Source organism: Mirounga angustirostris, unplaced genomic scaffold (genome assembly GCF_029215605.1).
Source record: "Mirounga angustirostris isolate CCGP_5_RB_7025 unplaced genomic scaffold, mMirAng1.0.hap1 SCAF_5, whole genome shotgun sequence".
Lineage (NCBI taxonomy): Eukaryota > Metazoa > Chordata > Mammalia > Carnivora > Phocidae > Mirounga > Mirounga angustirostris.
The window spans coordinates 79,553,678-79,574,716 of NW_026991713.1; the positions used below are offsets into that span (position 1 = coordinate 79,553,678).

Here is a 21,039-nt window from a genome sequence, read left to right on the forward strand (position 1 = left end):
ACCCCCTCCATTGACTGTGATGCACTTGAGGTAAAAATGGAAGGACTGGGGGACACAAGAAGTGTGTTCCTTCCTTTTACCAGTTAAAGCTGGGATTTGTGGAGAGAAAACAAGATATGGGATGAGAAGAACTGACTGCAGGAATCATTTTGAAGAATAGGCAGGGTTTCTGTATTATAGCCAGAATCATGGATTCTTGGCTCTAGACCCACTATGTCCTATAGGGACTAGGAAGAATGTGTTCGTCTGGACACTTGTCAGTCTTCTGATTAGAATTTTTAAGTGAAGAGGTCCAGTGTATCTGCAAAACTGATAACCATGGAAGCCATTAGAAAAAAAAAAATAAGTAGAGGTATTCACTAGTAATAGGGCCTTTGAGAAATATCCTTTACCTCCTGTGAATGTATATCAATGCATAGAATGTGAATTAAAAAGCGGGTAGTAATCGAGAATTGTAAGTCCAGGAAATTAATATGATACTATAGATATGTCCCAGAGACTTGATAGTCTAGGACAGGGGCTGGCGAACACTGGCCTTCGGGGTAAATTGGTCCTTTTGATGATTTTTGCGAATAAAGTTTTATTGAAACACAGCTACACGCTTTGATTCACATGTTGTCTGTGGCTATATAGTATTGTCATCTAGTTGCCACAGAGATTTTGTGGCCTACAAAGCCCAAAATGTTTATTCTTTGGCTCTTTAGAAAAAAAGTTTGCTGCTTCAATGTCAAGAATTAGGCTGTCAGTATGGTAGTTACTAGCTACACATAGCTTTTTAAGTTAAAATTTAAATTAATAAAAATATATAAAGAAAATATTCAGTTCCTATCACATTTGCCACATTTTAAGTGCTTAATAGCCATATGTGGCTAGTGGCCAACAAATTTAATAGCACAGATAGAGAATGTCTCAATTATTGCAGAAAAAGTTATGTTGGATTTCACCGGTCGAGAACTTAAAGATGTAGGTCTATGTAAAGATGACATAGAGTGACTCACAATGCCAAGAAAATATTGGCCTGAGCTGAACATGTGCTAAAAGCAAATCTGTTGCAACACCAGGTACCGAAAAGGAGAGAAACAGAGCAATATAATAGTAGGAACATATTACAGATACTACACTCAGATGGAAAAAAGAGATGTCACATACTTTTGTGGTTAGAGAAGAGATTTTTGTGCTATTATGATTGTAGTATGGCCAGTGACTCAAGAATGTCTGTTTTCTGCTCTAGTGCTTTTCCTACTCCTTCCCTAACTCTGTGAAGAACCAAGGGTTTTATTTGCAGGGATGTCTAATAAAGTTAGAATCCAACCTTATTAATAGCTATGCAAGGGGCCCTGTATTACTGTGCAGAGCTCTCTGGTAAAGCTTAGCTGGAGAAGAGAGCTTAGGTCCAAGGCCTTTGTGGGGCCTCCGACTTCCTCAAATGAATTTAATTTTTGGAACTTGTTGACTCAGATGGGTCTGCTGGAGAATGTGAGGGGTAGATCCCAGGAAAGATCCCAAATTCCCATATCTACTTTGTCACATAAATTGAGGCAGAAGAGAATAAAGAGAGAATAAGTCAATGTGGGTATTAACCTTTAAGACGTCTGGTTACAATCTATTCAAATTAACACTTAACTCCTCCCTTATGAAGGATAATCTCATAGTTTATCAAACTGTGGGATGTGATTCATTAATGGGTTTAAAAGTTAATTTAGGGAGCAGAGGCAACCATAAAAAATGAATTAAAAAATATAAAATATCAGTGCATCTCATATATAACTTTTGTGTTAGTTTAATACACTACACACATGTACTTATATGGTGCATTTTTTCGTGAAACTTATTTTTTCGTTAGATCATAGAAAGCAATATTAGAAGGCCACAGATTTTATTTTTATTTTTAATTTAATTTTATTATGTTATGCTAATCACCATACATTACATCATTAGTTTTTGATGTAGAAGGCCACAGATTTTACTCAACCAGACATTATGTAACGGATGAATACCTTGTATAAATTCCTAGCAAATGGTATTCACCCTTATGCTTGATGTTTTCAAATGGTTGGTGAATGAAATATTTATCTAAAGAAAAGTTAAAGAAAATTAAAATAGCCTGAGAGAAAAAAAAAAAATCAAAGGAAATTTACGATGTCCACCAAAACTATGTTCATGCATTCAAGGACTACCATGCAAAAGAAAGGACAAAACAGCAGAAGTTTCAGGAAGGCAGGTGTTTACCTTGCAAGGAGAACTTGAGAACAGTTATTCTGCCTGCTGAACCTGATCACATGTCTGAAAGGAAATCACTGTTCCTTCCTTCACTGTGTGCTCCTCCTTCAGCATGGCATGGGTATCATTTAAAAGTATCCCTGTCCATTCACTCACCCTGTCCATAAATTTCAGGTGTCTGTCATCTGCCCTTCCTCTTCTTCTTCCATTTCTGATTTGTCATTACTTACCAAGTCCTGGCTGTTTTATTTCTATATTGCTTTTTGTAGATTACCCCATCACATGCCCTGTGCATCCCTTGCCTTGTTCTTACTCTTCCATGTCATCTTTCACACGTAGGCAGGGTCATTCAGGTCCTTTAAAACAGAGGTCCCCTATTTTCTATAGCGTACATTCCAGACTCTTTAGCGTAATACTGCCTGTTCCTTCTTTTCAGATTGCATCTCTTATCCTCTCTTCTTTTATGTCTTCACGTGTCAGCTGGAGATAGAGTATTTATCATTTCCTGGACAGGAAGGTCAGCTTTCTGCCTCTGCCCTTTGTTCATAGTCTTCCCTTTGAAAGGACGCCTTCTCTCTCCACCTTTTCCTGCTGGGTGAAATCTTCATCATTAAAAGTTATCTCTTCACTGGAACCTTTTATCAGCCCTAGGAAACTTCCCCAAAGAATGTAGTAGTTTCTTTGTCCAGTTTATGGCATTTGCCATTACCTGTGTTGAAACACTTACCATATCACATAAGAGGTGGCTGAGTGGGGACTCTCTTCACAGTAACTCTGAGACTCAAGAGATTAGTAAATGGGTCATGTCACCACAGAATGGTGCTTCACAAACTTGGCTCTGTGGTCAGATGGACATGGGTCTATTTCCAGATCCCACCATTCAATGATTGTGTCACTACAGGCAAGTTGCTTTATCTCTCTGGACCTCTGTTTTCTCAGGAGCCAGGTAATAGAACCTGTGCCATTGGCTTGTTGGGAAGATGAATTGAGAGAATCCATGGGTAGTCCTAGTACTTCACCTTGACACCTGATAAGCTCTGACTAGTCATCTTCTAGTGAAAGCTCACTTTTCCTGAGGGTTATGTCCCATGGTACTCCTGTTATGTCACTGAAATGGGGCCATTCCATTATGTTCGACATCATTCTGTTTTTCTAGGAAGACATGTCTCACAGGGTCATTGTGAGAACTAGCTTTTTCAGAGTTATATAGGATAAGCTATGCATTCTGATTATAAACATTTTACTTGATTTTGAGTTCTTGAGGATGGTATATAACTATGATCCTCAAACTTTTCTTCTGACAGAATACCAGTGCAAAGGTTACCACTATAAAATTAGAATTTTTTGCCCACATTATAGTAAAAATAGTACATGGATAGACTGTCCTGGTGTTACTTTGTTGTTGTGGTTTTTGGCTTCTGATCACAAAACTGCCTGTTTCTACCAAGCCCTAGTAGTGAAAAATAGCACATTATTATTATTATTAACAGAAACTGGAAAACAGCCCATTATGCTAAGGTTGCAGTGTTGTATACTGCTACTGAACCTATGTAATTAAGGTAAGATAGTCTATAGAAAATAATATAGTATAACATAATATAATAAAATGTAATTTGCTGCAAATATTCCCGTTTCTCTACTAGTAAAGTTGGTTTAGTTCATATGATGGCATTAAAGATAATCAGTGTCTCATTGTCTTTTAGAGTATTGTGTCCCACTAAAAGTATGCTACTTGAATAAATTTAAAAGCACTGAGATATACTGCCTGTAAAGCAAAGGATGTTTTATAATACAAAGTCTGTGAGCTGAAGTGTAATTTTAAAAGTTTTGAAAATAGGTATCATGTTTACTTCATATTCTCAAATAATAATGTGACTCTTTCCCCTTTAGTATATGATGTTAGTAGATTGAAGAGAAAGCACTGTTGTATTTAAGACTTAATATTCTGCTTTAAGGTTGATTAATCATACAAAGAAACTAATGGAGAAAGAAGAAAAGCTGTGCATTAAAATTCTTCAGACTTTACGAGAAATGCTAGAGAAGAAAGACAGCTTTGTGGAAGAGGTATATATTTTTAATTTTTAGTATTTGAAAATTAAGTAGAATTTCTAGTATGCCATAACCAATGAATTACATGGGCTATGAGATGATTGCTTATATTACATTCTGATGGCATAGTACTTAGATGAATTAGATAATTTGTTTGTTTGGTATTCATCTTTCATGTCTGCTTTGAATTGAGAAAAAACTAAGATTAGAATGGCCCAAGTATTTGGCTCATTTGTTTTATTATATTTTATCTTCAATATGTGTATTTTCTCATATAGACCAAATGATTTTTTTTTTTTACAATGAACAACTGAGATTCATTATTAAAATTCTGTATAAAGTTCTGCTGCATATTAAAATGGTCTATGCATTTGGGCATATGTTGATCTTTTATTGTAAATATATGTCGCTTTTGTTTTCTATAATATTATGCCATGTATTATAAAATAATAATATTTTTTTGTAAGTGGAATAGTAAGCTTCTATTCTTACCTATATTAATTTAAGTATTGATTTTCAGGGAATATAACTTACAGATAATAATTGTCATTCTGTTATTAAAAATGACAGCTCAGGTGCTCATTAAGATATAGCTAGCAGCATGCCTAATACCCAAGGTGATACACTTAAATATAAAATATAAATCCAGTGAGGTGGGTTTTTTTTGTTTTTTGTTTTTTGTTTTTTTTTAGCTAGCTACCTATACTTATATGTTAGGTATCAAACAAAATTTGTACCATGTTCCTTAATAACTTTTTGGTCTGATTCTGTAAGTACTAATCATCTGATATGTTTAAAATAGGAAGAATTTTATTTATTAATTTATGTATATGCTATCTAATTCCAAAAAGATCATAGTGTCAGGGTTTGTTTTTTTTTAATTTAATCTTGTAGAAAAGAAATGCAATGGAATCTTGGATATTAATAGAAGGGGCATAACTTCAAACTACTCTATTTGAATCAGATGCTTGCTTTATAATCAAAATGACTTTTGCTTTGCATTAGTTCTCTTCATCATTTAAACTATGTTTGGGAAGCGAATTACAGAAATAAAGGTGGTCAGTGCAATTTTGGCAAATGTTTCTATGACACAATGTTTCTAGGACTCAAGAAAAATGCTTATAAGTCTGAGTATTTGGTACGCTTGTAAAAAATAGTCAATTTCAGACTTTATTGTTTTCTTTCTCTGGTTCTTTAAAATACTGCTATAGCTGGTTTGATTTTGATTAAAGTACTAGATCCTAAAATAGAAAAATGGGGTCAATATAAATTTTGACAGAAGAGTGAGGTTTACAGTAATAGTAACTTGTGCTTAACAGGAGATACGTAAGAGTTCCGATTTTATATAACAGATTATTATGGAACCGCTCTAAAGAAAATAAGAAAGAAATAAAGTAAGATTTTACTTTGAGGGGCGCCTGAGTGGCTCAGTTGGTTAAGCGTCTGCCTTCGGCTCAGGTCATGATCTCAGGGTCCTGGGGTCCAGCCCCACGTCAGGCTCCCTGCTCAGCAGGGAGCCTGCTTCTCTCTCTCCCTCTGCTTCTCCCTTTCCCTCTGCTGCATGCTCTCTCTCTCTCTCTCTCAAATAAATAAATAAAATCTTAAAAAAAAAAGATTTTACTTTGACTAATCAAGAGTATTAGAGTGTATCTCCCAAACCACCCTAGAATAAATCTCCTTTCCATTCCCACTGCTATCACTACTTCAGACTCTCATTATCTCTTGCTAGAAAACTCCAGTAGTCCACCTCTCTGAGACAGAGCTTGAAAGAAGCTAGAGCTGCTGTTTTCCAAAGTCCAAGAGGCACCATTCTCATATGATATGAGGGTGAATGGCCCCAGCAAGACATAGCCCTAAGGGAAGACTTAAGATGAGAAAGGCTAGTTGGGGTTATTCACTCAGTCACTTAACACATATGCTATGAACAATATTTAATGCTGGCATTGTGCCTGGGCAATGGAGATTAAGAGAGGAATGACACAGCTTGCCAGGGGCCACTGTGAGGTACAATTCACATGCTAGTGGACTCATGGAATATAGTTTGCAGAGATCGTAAGAGTCTTTCAGAAACTGTCAGGGGCTCTGCACTGCCTTGGTGTTCCAGACGCTCCATAATGTCCCCAGTGCTTTTTGCCCCCACCCTTCCTCATCCATTAGCCTCCAGAAATCTGTGCTGTTGTGTGCCTGCAATGTGCCTCAGGCTAATCCTGCACCAAACCTTGCTACATTTGGAATCATGTATTGCTAAAATCCAAACAAACCTCCAAAACCCCCAGTGTTATCTTTGTGGAGGAGCTCTAATGGGTAGTACTTATCACTTGTTCCAGCCAGTGGTGATTACTTTCTCAATAGAATTACCAAAATACACTGTGCCTCCCTTTTATGATGCTTCAGGCTATTTCTGAGTATTTAGTCCAAGCATTTATAAAGGATGTCATGGAGACCCAGAGACAGTATGTGATTTACCTGAGGTCACACAGTAAATGCCAGACCAGGACTTTACTTAGCTCAATTATTCATGTCGGGGGTCGGGGGGCAGGGGGCAGAGTGAAATGATTCACCAGTCTGGGTGAAATGGCACTGGGTAACAGATTCAGAAACCGGTCAAAGATATTCTACAACTCATTGTGTGCTCTCAGAAAAAAACCCTGATTATCAGTAGCAGGATTATAGGTGTCTGTGTTTTCATGATTGTATTAGTTTTCCATTTACCAAAATTTATCTTACAGTTTTGGAGGTCAAAAGCCGAAAATCAAGGTATTGGCAGGGCTATATTCTATCTGGAGACTCTAAGGGAGACTTTCTTTGCCTTTTCTAGTTTCTAGAGGCCTCCTTCATTCCTTGGCTCGCGACTCAGTTCTCCATCTTCAAAGCCAGCAGGATAGCATCTTTCAACCACCCCCCCCCCACACACACTCCATTATCACATCTCTCACTCTGACCCTTCTGCCTCCCTCTTGTAATTACAGTGATATTGGACCCACCTTGATAATCCCGTCTGTTCTCCCTATTTCAAGATTCTTCATCACACCTGCAAAGTCCTTTTGCCTTGCAAGTTCACATATTCACTGGTTCTGGTAGTTAGGGCATAGACATAGTTGGGGTATGCCACCGTTCAACATATCACAACGGTTCTTTTACTGACAGAGATGACATGTAGTATGTAGATGGAGAGTTTACTTGTGGCTGATTAAAATTGCTATGTAGGACAGTTTAAATGTGAATGAATATAACAAAAAAACCTGGAGACACTTGGAATGGCATTAAGTCACAAAGGGTACCTAATATCTGGTTGTCTAATAACTGGATTTCTACCATCAACTGGTTTTCTACTGTTTGTGTTCGAAGCATTTCCAAAAGATCTCTCAGAAGTAAATCAAAACAGAGAATTCACACCAGGTACCAGGGTTTTCCCGCACTAGCTATCCTAATACACGTTTCCCCTGCTATCCCAAAGTAGTGTTCCTATAAAACCTTTCATAGGCCAAAATGGTATAAAGCAAATAAATGATAACCATTAATTTATATGGAAAGTGTTTATGCATTCCTAGACCTAAGATATAACCTGTCTTAGGCTTTTCTGATACCTTGGGACATCTCTTGCTAACAAATGCACAGACTAAATCGAAATAAAGCACGGGTGCTCACAGACACAGTTCAAAACTCTGGGGGCTTGATGCTGAGACACTGAGTGTGGTTCCAGGGGAAGGAGCTTGGGGGTGCCACTCGCTGTTTGGGGTGCTCGCTGCCTCCATCAGGGCTCTGCGGCAAAACAAATGCTGAACACCATTTTCGCTTTTTGCCTTTTTTTTTTTTTAAGATTTCATTTATTTATTTGAGAGAGAGAATGAGAGAGAGAGAGAGAGCACATGAGAGGGGGGAGGGTCAGAGGGAGAAGCAGACTCCCTGCCGAGCAGGGAGCCCGATGCGGGACTCGATCCCGGGACTCCAGGATCATGACCTGAGCCGAAGGCAGTCACCTAACCAACTGAGCCACCCAGGCGCCCCTGCCTTTTTTTTTTTTTTTTTTTTTTTATAGAAGTGAAAATCTTCAGATTTCTTTCAGTGAGCGAAAACAGGTACTAGGGTGGGTCTTCTGTAAAAGCGAAGCGGTGTATCATGAACTTTTTAAAAAGCATAGGGATACGTTTCAGACTCCACCTATTTAAATTTAAAACCTTAAGAAATTGCCATTTACATTAATCTTCCTTTGGTTTGTAATATCAGAAGTTGTGTATGTTTGTGTAGCTGGTAAAATTAAAAAAAATGGAGCAATGAAGCATAAATTTGCTTCATGGTTGAAACAATTTCCAACTTTAAGATCCCAGCTTTCTGATTTTGTTTGCCTTAAGTAAAATCATCATGTAACTACATTTTATCTGGTATTTAGTCAGTTATTTTTAAAAACATTTACAATTTATAATACTCTGATGGCAATTCCTAGATGAATTTTACTTAATATTCTTTTTGTTTCATGTTTCTTAGTTTGTGCCAAAAGTTTGAGATACAAAATGTGGATGGGCAATATCTTGAAGAGTCTCAATAGAATAATATAAGTAGAGGAGAATTTAATTTTCTGTTATGTGTGTCTCTGTGTGAATCACCTAGTCATCATATATGACCTATATGTCATACTATAAGTTATAGTACTTAATTTTCTTGAAGGATAAAACATGAAAGGTGTATATAGAAAGTCCTTAAAGGGAAAAATTACCAGAATTTTAAAAAAAAATGCCATGTAAGGGTATGTATGTTGACAGTTTGGGGAGGGAAAGGGAAAAGAAGGAATGTTTTAAAGTGGCTTTGGGGGGGGGGGCGCCTGGCTGGCTCAGTTGGTTGAGCATCTGCCTTCGCCTCAGGTCATGATCCCGGGGTCCTGGGATGGAGCCCCACGTCAGGCTCCCTGCTCAGTGGGGAGGCTGCTTCTCCCTCTCCCTCTGCCCCTTCCCCCTGCTCATGCACGCTCTCTCTCTCTGGAATAAGTAAATAAAATCTTTAAAAAATTAAATAAAATGGCTTTAGGGCAGTATGATTTCAAGGGTCTCAATCCTGAAAGCCATTTTGTCCTACTCTTATTTCTATGACCTCTCTACCACAAAAAAGAAATATCTGATAGGATATGTGTGCTGTTGAACAGAGCAGAGTGATCATAGCACCACACCATCGTTTTGTGTATTTAAAGACATTTCAGGTCCAGATCTGAGTAAGGGTTTACCTGAGGTGGTAATGAGGGCACAAGCTCTGGGGGTTGGTTAGAGGTGGTCTGATGAGCGGGAGCAGGGAACAAAGAAGGACGGTGTTCAGAGGATTGGTTTGGTTTTAAGGATTTTTTTCCCCACTCGTCTTATACTCTTTTTTTTTTTTTAATTTTATTTTATTTGAGAGAGAGAGAGAGTGAAAGAGAGAGCACAAGAGGGGGTAGGGTCAGAGGGAGGAGCAGACTCCCCACCGAGCAGGGAGCCTGATGCGGGACTCGATCCCGGGACTCTGGGATCATGACCCGAGCCGAAGGCAGCCGCCAACGAACTGAGCCACCCAGGCACCCCTTCGTCTTATACTCTTTAGTATACATGTCCAAGAAGATTTATAGAGCATTACAAATTATTCCTCTCATAAAAAGGGAGAACCATATATAAATCATAAATATAGATGTCTATAAGCTCTGATCCTAAATATGTAACATTTGTAGCTTCTGTACTTTAGAACTGGAAAAGATAACTCGTACTGAAAATATTTGCTGATGGCTTGTGGAACTGGTAATTTAAAGGTACTTTCCTTATGCTGTAGTCAAAGAAGTTGACCTATTTAGAATGCCAATCATAATTTCCCCTGAGAATATGTTGCTATCTACTCATAAGTTACACTGACATACATATGATCTACAGGACAACAAAGATATTTCAGTCAGATTCAATATTCTTAAAATGTTCAGGTTACAATATATATCCTTGGGATTAATAGAAACTGCCTCTATAATAGCTATGGAGTGGTTTTATGCACTGATTTTTATAAAGTGGTAACAGCTAGCATTTATTGGGAGCTTAATATATATCAGATACTGTCCCTGATCTATGTATTATCTTATTTTCATCTTCAAGCCCATGTGGTAGGAGGCATTATTACCTCCCTTTTACTAGTGAGGAAACAGGTATAGAATATAAGGTCACACATCCGACAGGTGGAAGAGAGCTGGTATCCCAGCCCAAACATTTTGGCTCTTGAGCTCACACTCTTAATGAGCATATTAGAGCCAAACAGGATATAGGACTTGAAATCATGACCTTTTATTTGCTCAGATATTCAGGTAAATAAAATGAGAAGCTCTTTGATTTTATTCTTAATGAAATTTGCATACATATGTATTGGGAAGCATAAACCATTATTCAGCAGGTTACTAAGGAAAAAGCTTGAGATTTTAGACCAAGTTAAGAACTTGGGAAAGTTGGGAACAGTATGATGCAATAGTTATGGGATTTTTCAGGTGTATTGTTACAGACCTACAGATCATCATCAGAGCTCCCCACATCCCACCTTATGATCATAGTCTGAGCTGTTGGGACCCTGCATATTAGATTTAAAAGTTCTAAACTGTACTTTATAAGATGACCACCATAGGCAGCCCCTTGCGGAAATGTGGCATTCAACAAACGGCACAGCATCTAATTGAGAGCTGTGATCTTTACAAATGCCCAAGTGGGGTAGGTGGTATTTACACATTGAACAATGATGGCAGATAGTGGCTTCTTGATTTAAAAGTTGGTATCTGGAGTGATATGGAATAAAGGTCTTTAAGAAATGATGCCTTTGGTTATTTTTAAGATATCTTCCATCATTTTTTTTTAAACTCTAAAATTTACGTCAGCTGAGTTAACAAGAATTTATTCTTTTCCTCGGAAAAAAAAATCGTTGTAACTAATCTTTTATTTCTGATTTTGAGGAGCAGCAAAAAAGAATAAGCCAGAATTATACCAAGAAATTTACCTCCTACATCAAATATGCAGACCTGTCAGTCTTGGCAGTAATCACATTGTTGCAAATTTGTAAATTGTATCAAGCTCCTCTTGTAGTAAGAGTCTGTGCAGAATCATTCACCTTCTATGCATATACTCATTTCACTTTCTAGCAGGCAAATAAACAAATTTAAGTAGAATTGCTATACAGAGTGCACAGCAGCCTAAGAATTTGGTAATAACTGTTTTGCTAAGGGGAAATAAATTTCAGTTTTTAGCATCAGCTGCATTTTGTAGACTATCTTATTAAATACACTTTAGAGGTGAGTGCAGTTATTTATTTATTTTTGCAATGTTCTAATGCTGTTTTAAACTAGGTACAATAAGTGATGTTGCAGATATGTTGTGCTATCTTAATCACCTGTAAATTGTATTATGTGTTGTTTAAATTTAGGTAACTAAATGTTTGGAAATATGAAAATATGTGATATCTCCTTACAATAAAAGATCTGTTTTAGAAACATAATTAATATACTCTTTAACTTTGGAATCTTTATTTTATATTTTCATCTAGGCAAAAAGACTGTGATCATTAAGGTGGGCATAAAAGCAAAAATTTTTAGAAATTTACTTCTTTCAATTGCTGAGCTGGCTGGTCACTTGTTAAGCCATAAAATTGCTAAATTTACCAGGTTATAGTCATTGTAATCTCATTATTGCAACAATTTACAAAATTCTTTATTACACCTTGCCTTTACTTTTCCATTTAAAAATCTGACATGGTAACATCATTGCTTCAGTGGTTTTTGGGATATGCTGTGATTCTATAGAGATCAATGACTAAAAAGATCATGATGAAAACATCATTGGTACTCAAAAATTAGCCAACCACTCATTGCTACTAGTAAGTGTAAGACATTTGGTAGTTAATGATTGTAGGTGAAAAATGGTATTGTAATGGAAGAAAAAAGAATAAAAAGAAAAATGCATGAAGATTAATATATTATGATAGTTTCTTCCGCCTAAATCTAAGTTAAACAAACCCCTGTTAGGAAGCATTTCCTGATTATTTTCTTTTAACTTCATGTTATTTTAGTTTGTAACCCTTTCAGCACTTATAAAATCGTACCTGTCTTGTTAGCATAGACATTTTAATATCATGCCTATGAAGAGTTTCTTTGCTCTACGTTGTTATTTTAAATAAATTAGAAACTCCTCAATAGGTCTGATGCATAAGATAAAGAAATGTCCAGAAGGCCTTTCAAACCTGAGATTCCATGAAGGTATAGTTCTGCATTTCTCTTCAGTCCCACTCCATTCTCCATAAAGTGTTGTACCTAGTGAGGGCAGAGACTGGTGATCCTAGTCACTGGGGTATTCCCATTGTCTAGCATTGTTCCCCTCACATAGTCATTGTTCAGTAAGTGTTTGTGGACTGACTTATTCACACATGGTAGAAATAAATGTTACCAGCTATCTGCAGGTATAATACATTTACCTTCAGTAGTGGTATCCAAGAAGTAGCTTCTAGAATTATCACTTCAAGTTCCACTTTCCATCTCTTTGCAGCCCAGGAAGTGGCAGATTTCTTGATACTTGGCATGCAGAGTTGGGCCAGCAGTGGACAGAGCGATGGCATAGAGGGCTGATGAGATTATCTTGTAGGAAGCATGGTGTTGGATGGACTGTGTAGCGTTTGTTGCTGTCTGACTTGGAAAACAAAAGGGGAGGGAGTGGAGGGTCCCCAGACCCTGCACAGTAATGGTGGGAGCTCAGCCAAAGGAAGCTGGAGCAAAGGAAGGATGACCAGATCTGAACAAGCAAATGGGAGGAAGGTTCCAGCCACTGAGCTTCTCTTTCAGGAAGGGCTTAAAGGGACCCGGGAAGAACTAGTGAGTGACTCAGGCTACAGAAGAAGGAGGAAAAGCCCACTATAAAACCAGATGAATGACAGAGCAACTGGGGCTCTGGAGAGAGGCTGAGGCCCGGTCATCCAAACTGGGACACTGAGTTAGTCAGCTCAGCTAGAGTAACTAGCTGTAGCTTCCATCTGTGATCTCCAGTAGCACCAGGATCTCCTGCCACAAGGAAAGTTGGCCTTTGGAGCTGGTCTGTGTTGTTCCTGTTGTAAGGAGGAAAAGGTACATAGAAAGTTCGTGAAGCAAATTGGGCCTGATACATTTTACCTTTCTATCAGGACATTCATTCCTGAACTTCTATTTGAACAGGTCCTCAGAGAGGGGATATATAATCTGGTATGTGAGGTACTAAAGCTCCGTTATTATTATTGATGTTGTTACTTAACTTTGTTGACTGTGCGACTCTAGGAAGGCTATTTGCAGAGCAACTATGTGTGTGCTCTTGGATCCTCACTGTACTCTCTGAGGTAGAAAGTATTTTTTAATCTCCATTTTATAAGTAAGAAGACCGAGGCCCAGAGGGTAAAATGATCTACTAAGAACCATACTATTAGTAACTGACAGAGCAGGGATGTAAATCAAAGTTTTCTGAGTCTGCTCTGCATGTGATGCTTTTCCACATGGGAGAGAATTAAATAATGTTGGGGAAAATAAATGATAATTTAAATTTGCTTTTACCTTTTTAAACCACCTCTTTGAGGCTTTTACTTCTTTTACAGGAGTTCGAATCTGAAGGTTCAAGAAATCTTAAAATAAAAATTTTAAAAAAAGAAAAGTATTCTTTTTTAAAAAAAGATTTATTTATTTGAGAGAGTGGGGGAGGGGCAGAGAGAGACTCTTCAGGCAGACCTCCCGCTGAGTGTGGAGCCTGGTGTGGGGCTCGATCTCAAGACCCTGAGATCATGACCTGAGTGAGCTGAAACCGAGTTGGATGCTTAACTGACTGAGCCACCCAGGCCACCCCCCCCATGGAAATGTATTTTTATCCACTTTTAGGTACATACACTAAGAAATAGTAACAGCTAACACCTTTATGATGTTTACTATGTTATAAAAGCCAGATGCTTGCATAAATGCTTTCTAGTGTTACTTCATTTAACCTTCATAACAACATGTTGAGAAAATTGTGGCACAGAAAGGTTAAGGAACTTGACCAAGGTCACACAGGAAAAGGGAAAAAAGGATGAAAACTCAGGGTGTCAGCTCCAGTGCCCATAGTTACTATCACTACATGAGACTGTCTTTATTATCTCCTGGGATCAATTTACAAAGCTGTAGGACTGTCAGCCATGGCTTTCAAAGGAAAATGATTTTCCTGTTTAAAATAACACAAAAAAACCTTAAGAGATTTCTTCTGTGTGTAATGATTTTGAACGTCTACTGTGCACTGAGTTTTTCAGAATAGGCTTGGTTTTTGCACATTCTATCTGGTGCTTGAAAATCTCAAACATTTTTGATAAATCTTAGTTACAATGAAACAACACACATTTTGAGTATTTGCAGATTACTCAGTGCGACTGTGAGGTTTATCTTTGCTTAGTTGCTCCTAACCTTTGGCTGAGTTTTTAATTAAACCTCAAATTATAGACCATACTGCTTCTACTGTGATGCAAGAGGGGAAACCAATATGATGTGTTAATAAACACAACGTAGCAGCTTGGTATAATGAGTTGGTGGCACAAGATCTAAATGAGGGCATGTGGACAATAATAATCAGATCAAATGCTTATTATTAATATCAGATAGATGGCATAATGTTGAAGATAGTGACTCACAGACATGTACTTAAATTCCATCCCAAGTACTGTGCTAATTTCACTTTCTCTCAAAATACCGGAGTGTGGTAATCCGAGAGGTGCTGGCCAAAAGGTAAGCGGTAACCAGCAATAATCTCCAATGTGGGCATACTTTGGAGAAGGTTGCTTCTTTAGGCTTCTCACCACCTACCCACCTACCACCACGGTGTGTGTGGTCGCTTATTCATCTATTCATTCACCAAATAGGCTGCCCTGTAAGCAGACTGATTAAGAGTCCCTCATTCCCTTGGTAGAGTTGGACAAGACCTCTGGCTACTACTAGGCCCATTGCTCACTCCCTTGAGAGGAGCTGTTGATATCAAGTCTACCATGTTTTTCCCATTCAGTGCACAAAGTGTAAGCACAAGATCCCTCCAGCTCTGGCCCCCCATGTAGCCATGGCGTTCCATGTCTCCTTGCCCTGACCCTGCCATTTCTCTCCTCCTCAGCCTCCCAGGCTCTTCCTGTCCCTCTCTGTCCCACTCAGCAAACGCTCCTGTGTCCTTAACTCCTTCTCCAAGGGTTCCCTCTTCCTTCTTGCTTTAAATGAAGACTCACTCTCCCTTCAGGCTTCCTGGCTCTTCCCAGCAGCTCTGTCAAGTGGAGTTTTTTCTCCCTCAGGTAAAGAGGCTTTGTGTTCCTGTTGTTTCTCATTGTTACTTGTAGCCTGATTCCCCTGCCCTCTTTTAAACTCTAAAGCTCCTTTGAGGTTACGCCTCTTTTTTTTTTTTTTTTTTTTTTTAAGATTTAATTTATTTATTTGAAAGAGAGAGAGCACGAGCAGGGGGGAGAGGTGGGAGAGGCAGAAGCAGACTCCCCGCTGTGCAGAGAAGCCCGATGGGGGACTCGATCCCAGGACCCTGAGATCATGACCTGATCTGAAGGCAGATGCTTAACCGACTGAGCCACCCCAGAGCCCCAAGATTAAGGTTCTTTGACTGCATCACCCTGGCATCTGCCAACATCCCGGTCCTTCCCTTTTCTGCATCTAAGACTGTGGAACCTGGCTCACATTCTGTGTCTTGGCCCCTACACCTGTTATCATCAGAGGTGACTCTGGTCCTCATGGGCTGTGTATCCAATATGCTGGCTGCCCAGGCCCTTGCCCTCTGTACCTGCACTGACCTTTTTGTCTCCAAGTCCTTCACCCATTTCTTCTGTAACACCTTGGAAGCGCTCATCGCCAGGAACTGCTTCTTTCCCACAAGAGCCGATTCAGGCATCTCACTGGTTGACCTTTACTTTTTCCCATTCAGCTTGTTCTTTCAGCTAAATCTATTATAACTGTCCTTTTAGTTAAACAGATCTACTGACTCCTGTGAGTTCCCAGTTGCTCAGTTTGCTCCCTTCCTCTGCTTATTAACCCCAGATTTCGTGGTCACAAGCCCAACGATTGAGCAGCTGTTTAAGATAGGGCATTAACACAGAGTCCCAACAAAACAGTGTGGATGAGGGGAGGGATGGTTTCTCATAAGAGAATCCAAATATTGTTGCCAAAAGGTAAGGGAAATGATACCAGGCAGGCCAAGACACTACCAATGACCATACTGATTTCTTCTGCAATTTCTTCCTGACAGACTGAGTTATTTAGATGATCTGAGTTATTTGGCTCGTTTTCTGTTCATGTTCAACTTCAACTGTGTATGCCACCTCTTTCCAACTGGAACCAGAAATCTTGGCTCCAAGTTCCCTTACAAAAAAAGCTTCTACTTCACTATATACACAGGCACTCTGTGTTCTCCAAAATTGAAATGACTGAGGATATCTCTTCTCAAGGCTGAGAAAACATATGGACGAGAGTATGCTACTTCTCATCGTCTGCAGCCTTTTGACAAGACATCTGCTACAACATTTTTTGTTCTTGGATCATGGACTATTGTTTGCCAATTGTTTTCATAAATATTAATCCTTGAAATCTTGACTGACATCTAAGTTGTTCTTTTTGGATTCTTTTCTTCTTTATATGCACCATCTTTAAATAATTGTGTCACAATATAATAAACAAGGTTTTTCTTATGAAAAGTGCCTATTTTAAAATTGGAGCCTAGAATTTCTAATTCAAAAGCTTGTGTTTTCTCGCTTTTTTTCCTTTACATTTGAATTCTTCTTGTCTTTCCTTTACTTAACTAGATTTATTACTGTCGGAATACTGCTTCTGCATTAATTTTGCAAACAGTCTTTGACTTCAGCTCTTAGAAGTACCTCAGGAAGACATTTAAACTTAACTTCCCCAAGTACTTGATTGATTTAGTCCCAAGGTAGTTAACTATTCCTTCTCAGCCTGAAATTAGGAGCTTTACAGCTGGGTCAGGATTTTTTTTTTTTTTTAAGATTTATTTATTTATTTAGGAGGGAGAGAGAGAGAGAGAGAGAGATTGAGAGCACAAGCAGGGGAGGAGCAAAGGGAGAGGGATACCAGCAGACTCTCCGCTGAGCAGGGAGTCCAACTCCGGGCTCCATCCCAGGACTCTGAGATCATGACCTGAGCCAAAATCAAGAGTTGGACGCTTAACCGACTGAGCCACCCAGGCTCCCCAAGCTGGGTCAGGATTTTGAACTGGACGATGCATCGCCTATTTAAGATGTTTACTAATGTCAGCCAATCCATGTTAATTTCTAATCATACCTTTGCATGAGAAGATAATTTCAAAGTCTGCGATGGAAGATACGATGAGCCCACCTTCCACCAAAGGGTGTTATTTAGCGACTCTTGATAAAGTTTTACTGGCCTCTACTGTGCTCTAAGTAGCACGTGTGCAGCACTATAATTGCTACATGCAGCTTTTGGGGCTCGTTCTTATTGTGCATGGTAGTTCCTGATTTATTTCGCTGTTACCTCTAAGGCTCAGTATTTCAGCACATTTTAAATTGTTTCAATTATTTCTCAATTAATAAAACAACTTAAGAATGAAAAGCCTTCTGGGGCGCCTGGGTGGCTCAGTCGGTTAAGCGACTGCCTTCGGCTCAGGTCATGATCCTGGAGTCCCGGGATCGAGTCCCGCATCGGGCTCCCTGCTCAGCGGGGGGTCTGCTTCTCCCACTGACCCTCTTCCCTCTCGTGCCCTCTGTTTCTCATTCTCTCTCTCAAATAAATTTAAAAAATCTTTAAAAAAAAAAAAAAAGAATGAAAAGCCTTCCCCATAGATATTTGTCTGCGAGGCCTGCTAGCAGTCATCGACACCAAACACAGCTGGTGATAAATTGAGAGGGAAGTTTATTTGAACACAATGCCAGAGGATCTTTTCTCCTCCGTAAACTACCTGTTCAACATTGAATTTAATCTATGTTTTTAAAAATACATTTTAAGATCTCAAGAGGAATGCTCTTAGGTTTTCATAAGAGGTTTAGGTTTTTTTTTTTTCCTTTTTTCTTAAACCAGAATACTCTCTTACTAAAGGAGAGTTAATAAATTGGAAAATATAGTAACTTATCAACATATGATGAAATTGTTATGTCTTCGGCTCTATCTAGAATCATGTAACATTATATTTAGAGGAGAAGAGATTTTCATATTTTGGTATCTCTAGAGGCCGTGTCAAGGATTGGGAATGTATCTCACAGTTGGGATCAAGCAGAGTTTCCTCTGATGTCTATTGACAAGTTCAGCTGTCTTCTACATCTGCCATTTTCTGAGAGTAAAATGAGATTCACATGTTTGCATACCATCTTGCTGATCCTTGCCAGGGATACTTTCTGGAAAGAGCATACTGAGTATTTCTGCTGTGCCTCTATTTTAGGGAGAAAAGAGAATCTCACAAAAATTGGGAGCTGTTCCAGGGTTGGGCCAGAAGTTGAGGAGTAGATGAAGGGCCCATTTCAGGGAGACAGCTGCTGGGACAGCTAGTGATTCCTTGCAGTTAAGAGGATGGACTTGTTGAGCAGTGTTCCACCGTGTCAGGGATTAGCACCAGAGAGAGGATTATTTGGAGACAAGCCTGGCCTCACTTGCCTGGTTTCAGTCAATGACCAATACCTACTGAGTCTTGTATCACACTCTGTGGTAAGATACGAAGGAACAAAATGATACCACCTGTATTTGTTTTCTGGGGCTGCCATCATAATGCACCACAGACCGGTAAACAATAGAAATTAATTGTTTTGGAGCTCTGGAAGCTAGAGGTCCAAGATCAGATGTCAGTACGACTGGTTCCTTATAAGGGAAGAATGTGTTTCGGGCCTCTCTCCTTGCTTATAGATGGTCATCTTTTCCCTGTGTCTTCATGTGGTCTTCCCTCTGTACATTCGTCTGTGTCCTCTTCTTATAAGGATACCAGCCATATTAGACTAGAGCCCACCCTAATGACCTTGTTTCAATTTAATTATCTCTTTGAAGTCTGTCTCCAAATATGGTTCTATTCTGTGATAACGGGGTTTAAGACTTCAACATACGAATTTTTGGGTGATGCAATTCAGTCCATAATACCACCTCAGTCTTTAATCTACTCATAGATAAGACATATGCAAATGTTTTCTGTGAGCCTTTCCTGTGCTCATTTTGCTGAGGGCAATCAAATGCACTGAGCAGATTGCTGGTATCCAGAAACAGAGATTTAGGGAGTTATTTCTAAGCATTATTATTTAAGTCAGACTAAACCAACAAAGAGACATAGAAAAGGGATTTTGCTTTTTTCTTATTTGTAACTTAGACTAATGCTGAAAGAAAGCAGTTGACTGGCATAAAGACTCCGGTGGCACCGAGAAGGACATTGGTAGATGTTTGAGCATAAAATTGAAACATTATATATGGATCTGATTAGTTCTGAAAACACAAAATGAAAAAATTTGAAACTGTGATAGAATTTTAATTTTAATATTTGTGATATTCTTTAGCTTCAGACTCTCTCAAAAGCACAGTCTAGTTTATTTCTTGAGCACTTTTGTCAAATGTTTCAGCACAATCATGAAAAGTTGCAAGTGTCAGACATGATCTTGGAAGTTTCTGTATTCTTACAAGTTGAATTAAAAAATTATTCCGGGCTATTGTTTTGGCAATTTATCATTCTGTTTCTCTCATTTGCAAAATATACACTTAAAAATCCTTCATTGCAAAATGTCCCTTTTCTGAAGGAGTGCTTCATCCTGTTTACAAGTATTTGTAAACTCTACATGCACAATTTTACTTTTAATTTTGCCAAGTGACCAGTTTTTAAAATGGTTATTTCTAATACCCACATAAGGATCAGGTGACTTTTAAAAAAACGTGACACAAACAGGGGCACTAGCCTGGCCCCAATGCCTTATTCCTTGCACCTGTATGTGGGAGGTAACAATGAAATGAGTTCTCACTGTTTTAAGAAAGAAAAAGACGCGAATTACAGGATTAATTACTTCTGTAAATATCCTGGCTTGTAGAATATTTTTCTGATATTTTAGGGCAGCATTGTTTTATTTTCTTAGGTGCAAAGTTCTCCTCCTTGTATATTTTAAACCAGTTCTCTCATACCGACAAAACTAGGATAAGCAGCGTCCGAAAAATAATAAGAGTTCAGGATACATTCCAGACTAATTCCTTCTGTCCTCAAACAAGTGACTATTTGCATAGCTAAGTTAAGATTATTGATCATTTTTGTTTTGATGCTGGTATAATCTTTCCGATGAGACTCTAAGTCATTGCTTACTTCAATAACTGCACAGGGAAAGGGAATTTTCATGGATCATTCAGATATACATTTATACATATAGGTAAGTGCAGTAAACATGAGGCGTAGAAGTTGGTAGCAGGAAATCAAGGGTGTAAGTGAGAAAATACCACCTGTTAAAAATGAGACTGAGGTTCATTATTCTGGAAGTGGAGAGTCAATTTAAGCCATATAAGAATAACAATCACCAGAGCATTGTTATTGATGTATCACGAAGCTAAGAGGAGTGGAAAAATCCAGAAGCAGCTTTTAAAACCAATATTTCTCTAAATTTGGTTTTTCCTTCAGTTTGATACACATGACCAGTATGTGGTAAATGGTTAGGAGCAGGTTACAGAATTTAATGTGAAAATCATGTGTCTGATTTTATAGTTCACGGTTGTTATTTTCTGTGCATTTATTGAAATGTCTTAAACACTTAATGCTGCAGAGTGTTACACTTGTTTGTACTTCACATTTGCCTCAG

General features: G+C 38.5%; 1 protein-coding gene across 6 annotated transcripts in view; it reads left to right on the forward strand.

Moving 5' to 3' along the window:
- ITPR2 (inositol 1,4,5-trisphosphate receptor type 2) overlaps positions 1–21,039 on the forward strand; it is a 496,243-nt gene that overhangs the window by 275,707 nt on the left and 199,497 nt on the right. For all 6 annotated transcript variants that reach the window (XR_010411569.1, XR_010411571.1, XR_010411570.1 and 3 more), the window contains one exon: positions 4,176–4,284. Coding sequence is in view for 3 of the 6 variants with exons in the window: in XM_064591479.1 (XP_064447549.1) it covers positions 4,176–4,284 (109 nt within the window). In the remaining 3 variants the exon portion in view is untranslated. The remainder of the gene's footprint in view (positions 1–4,175; positions 4,285–21,039) is intronic.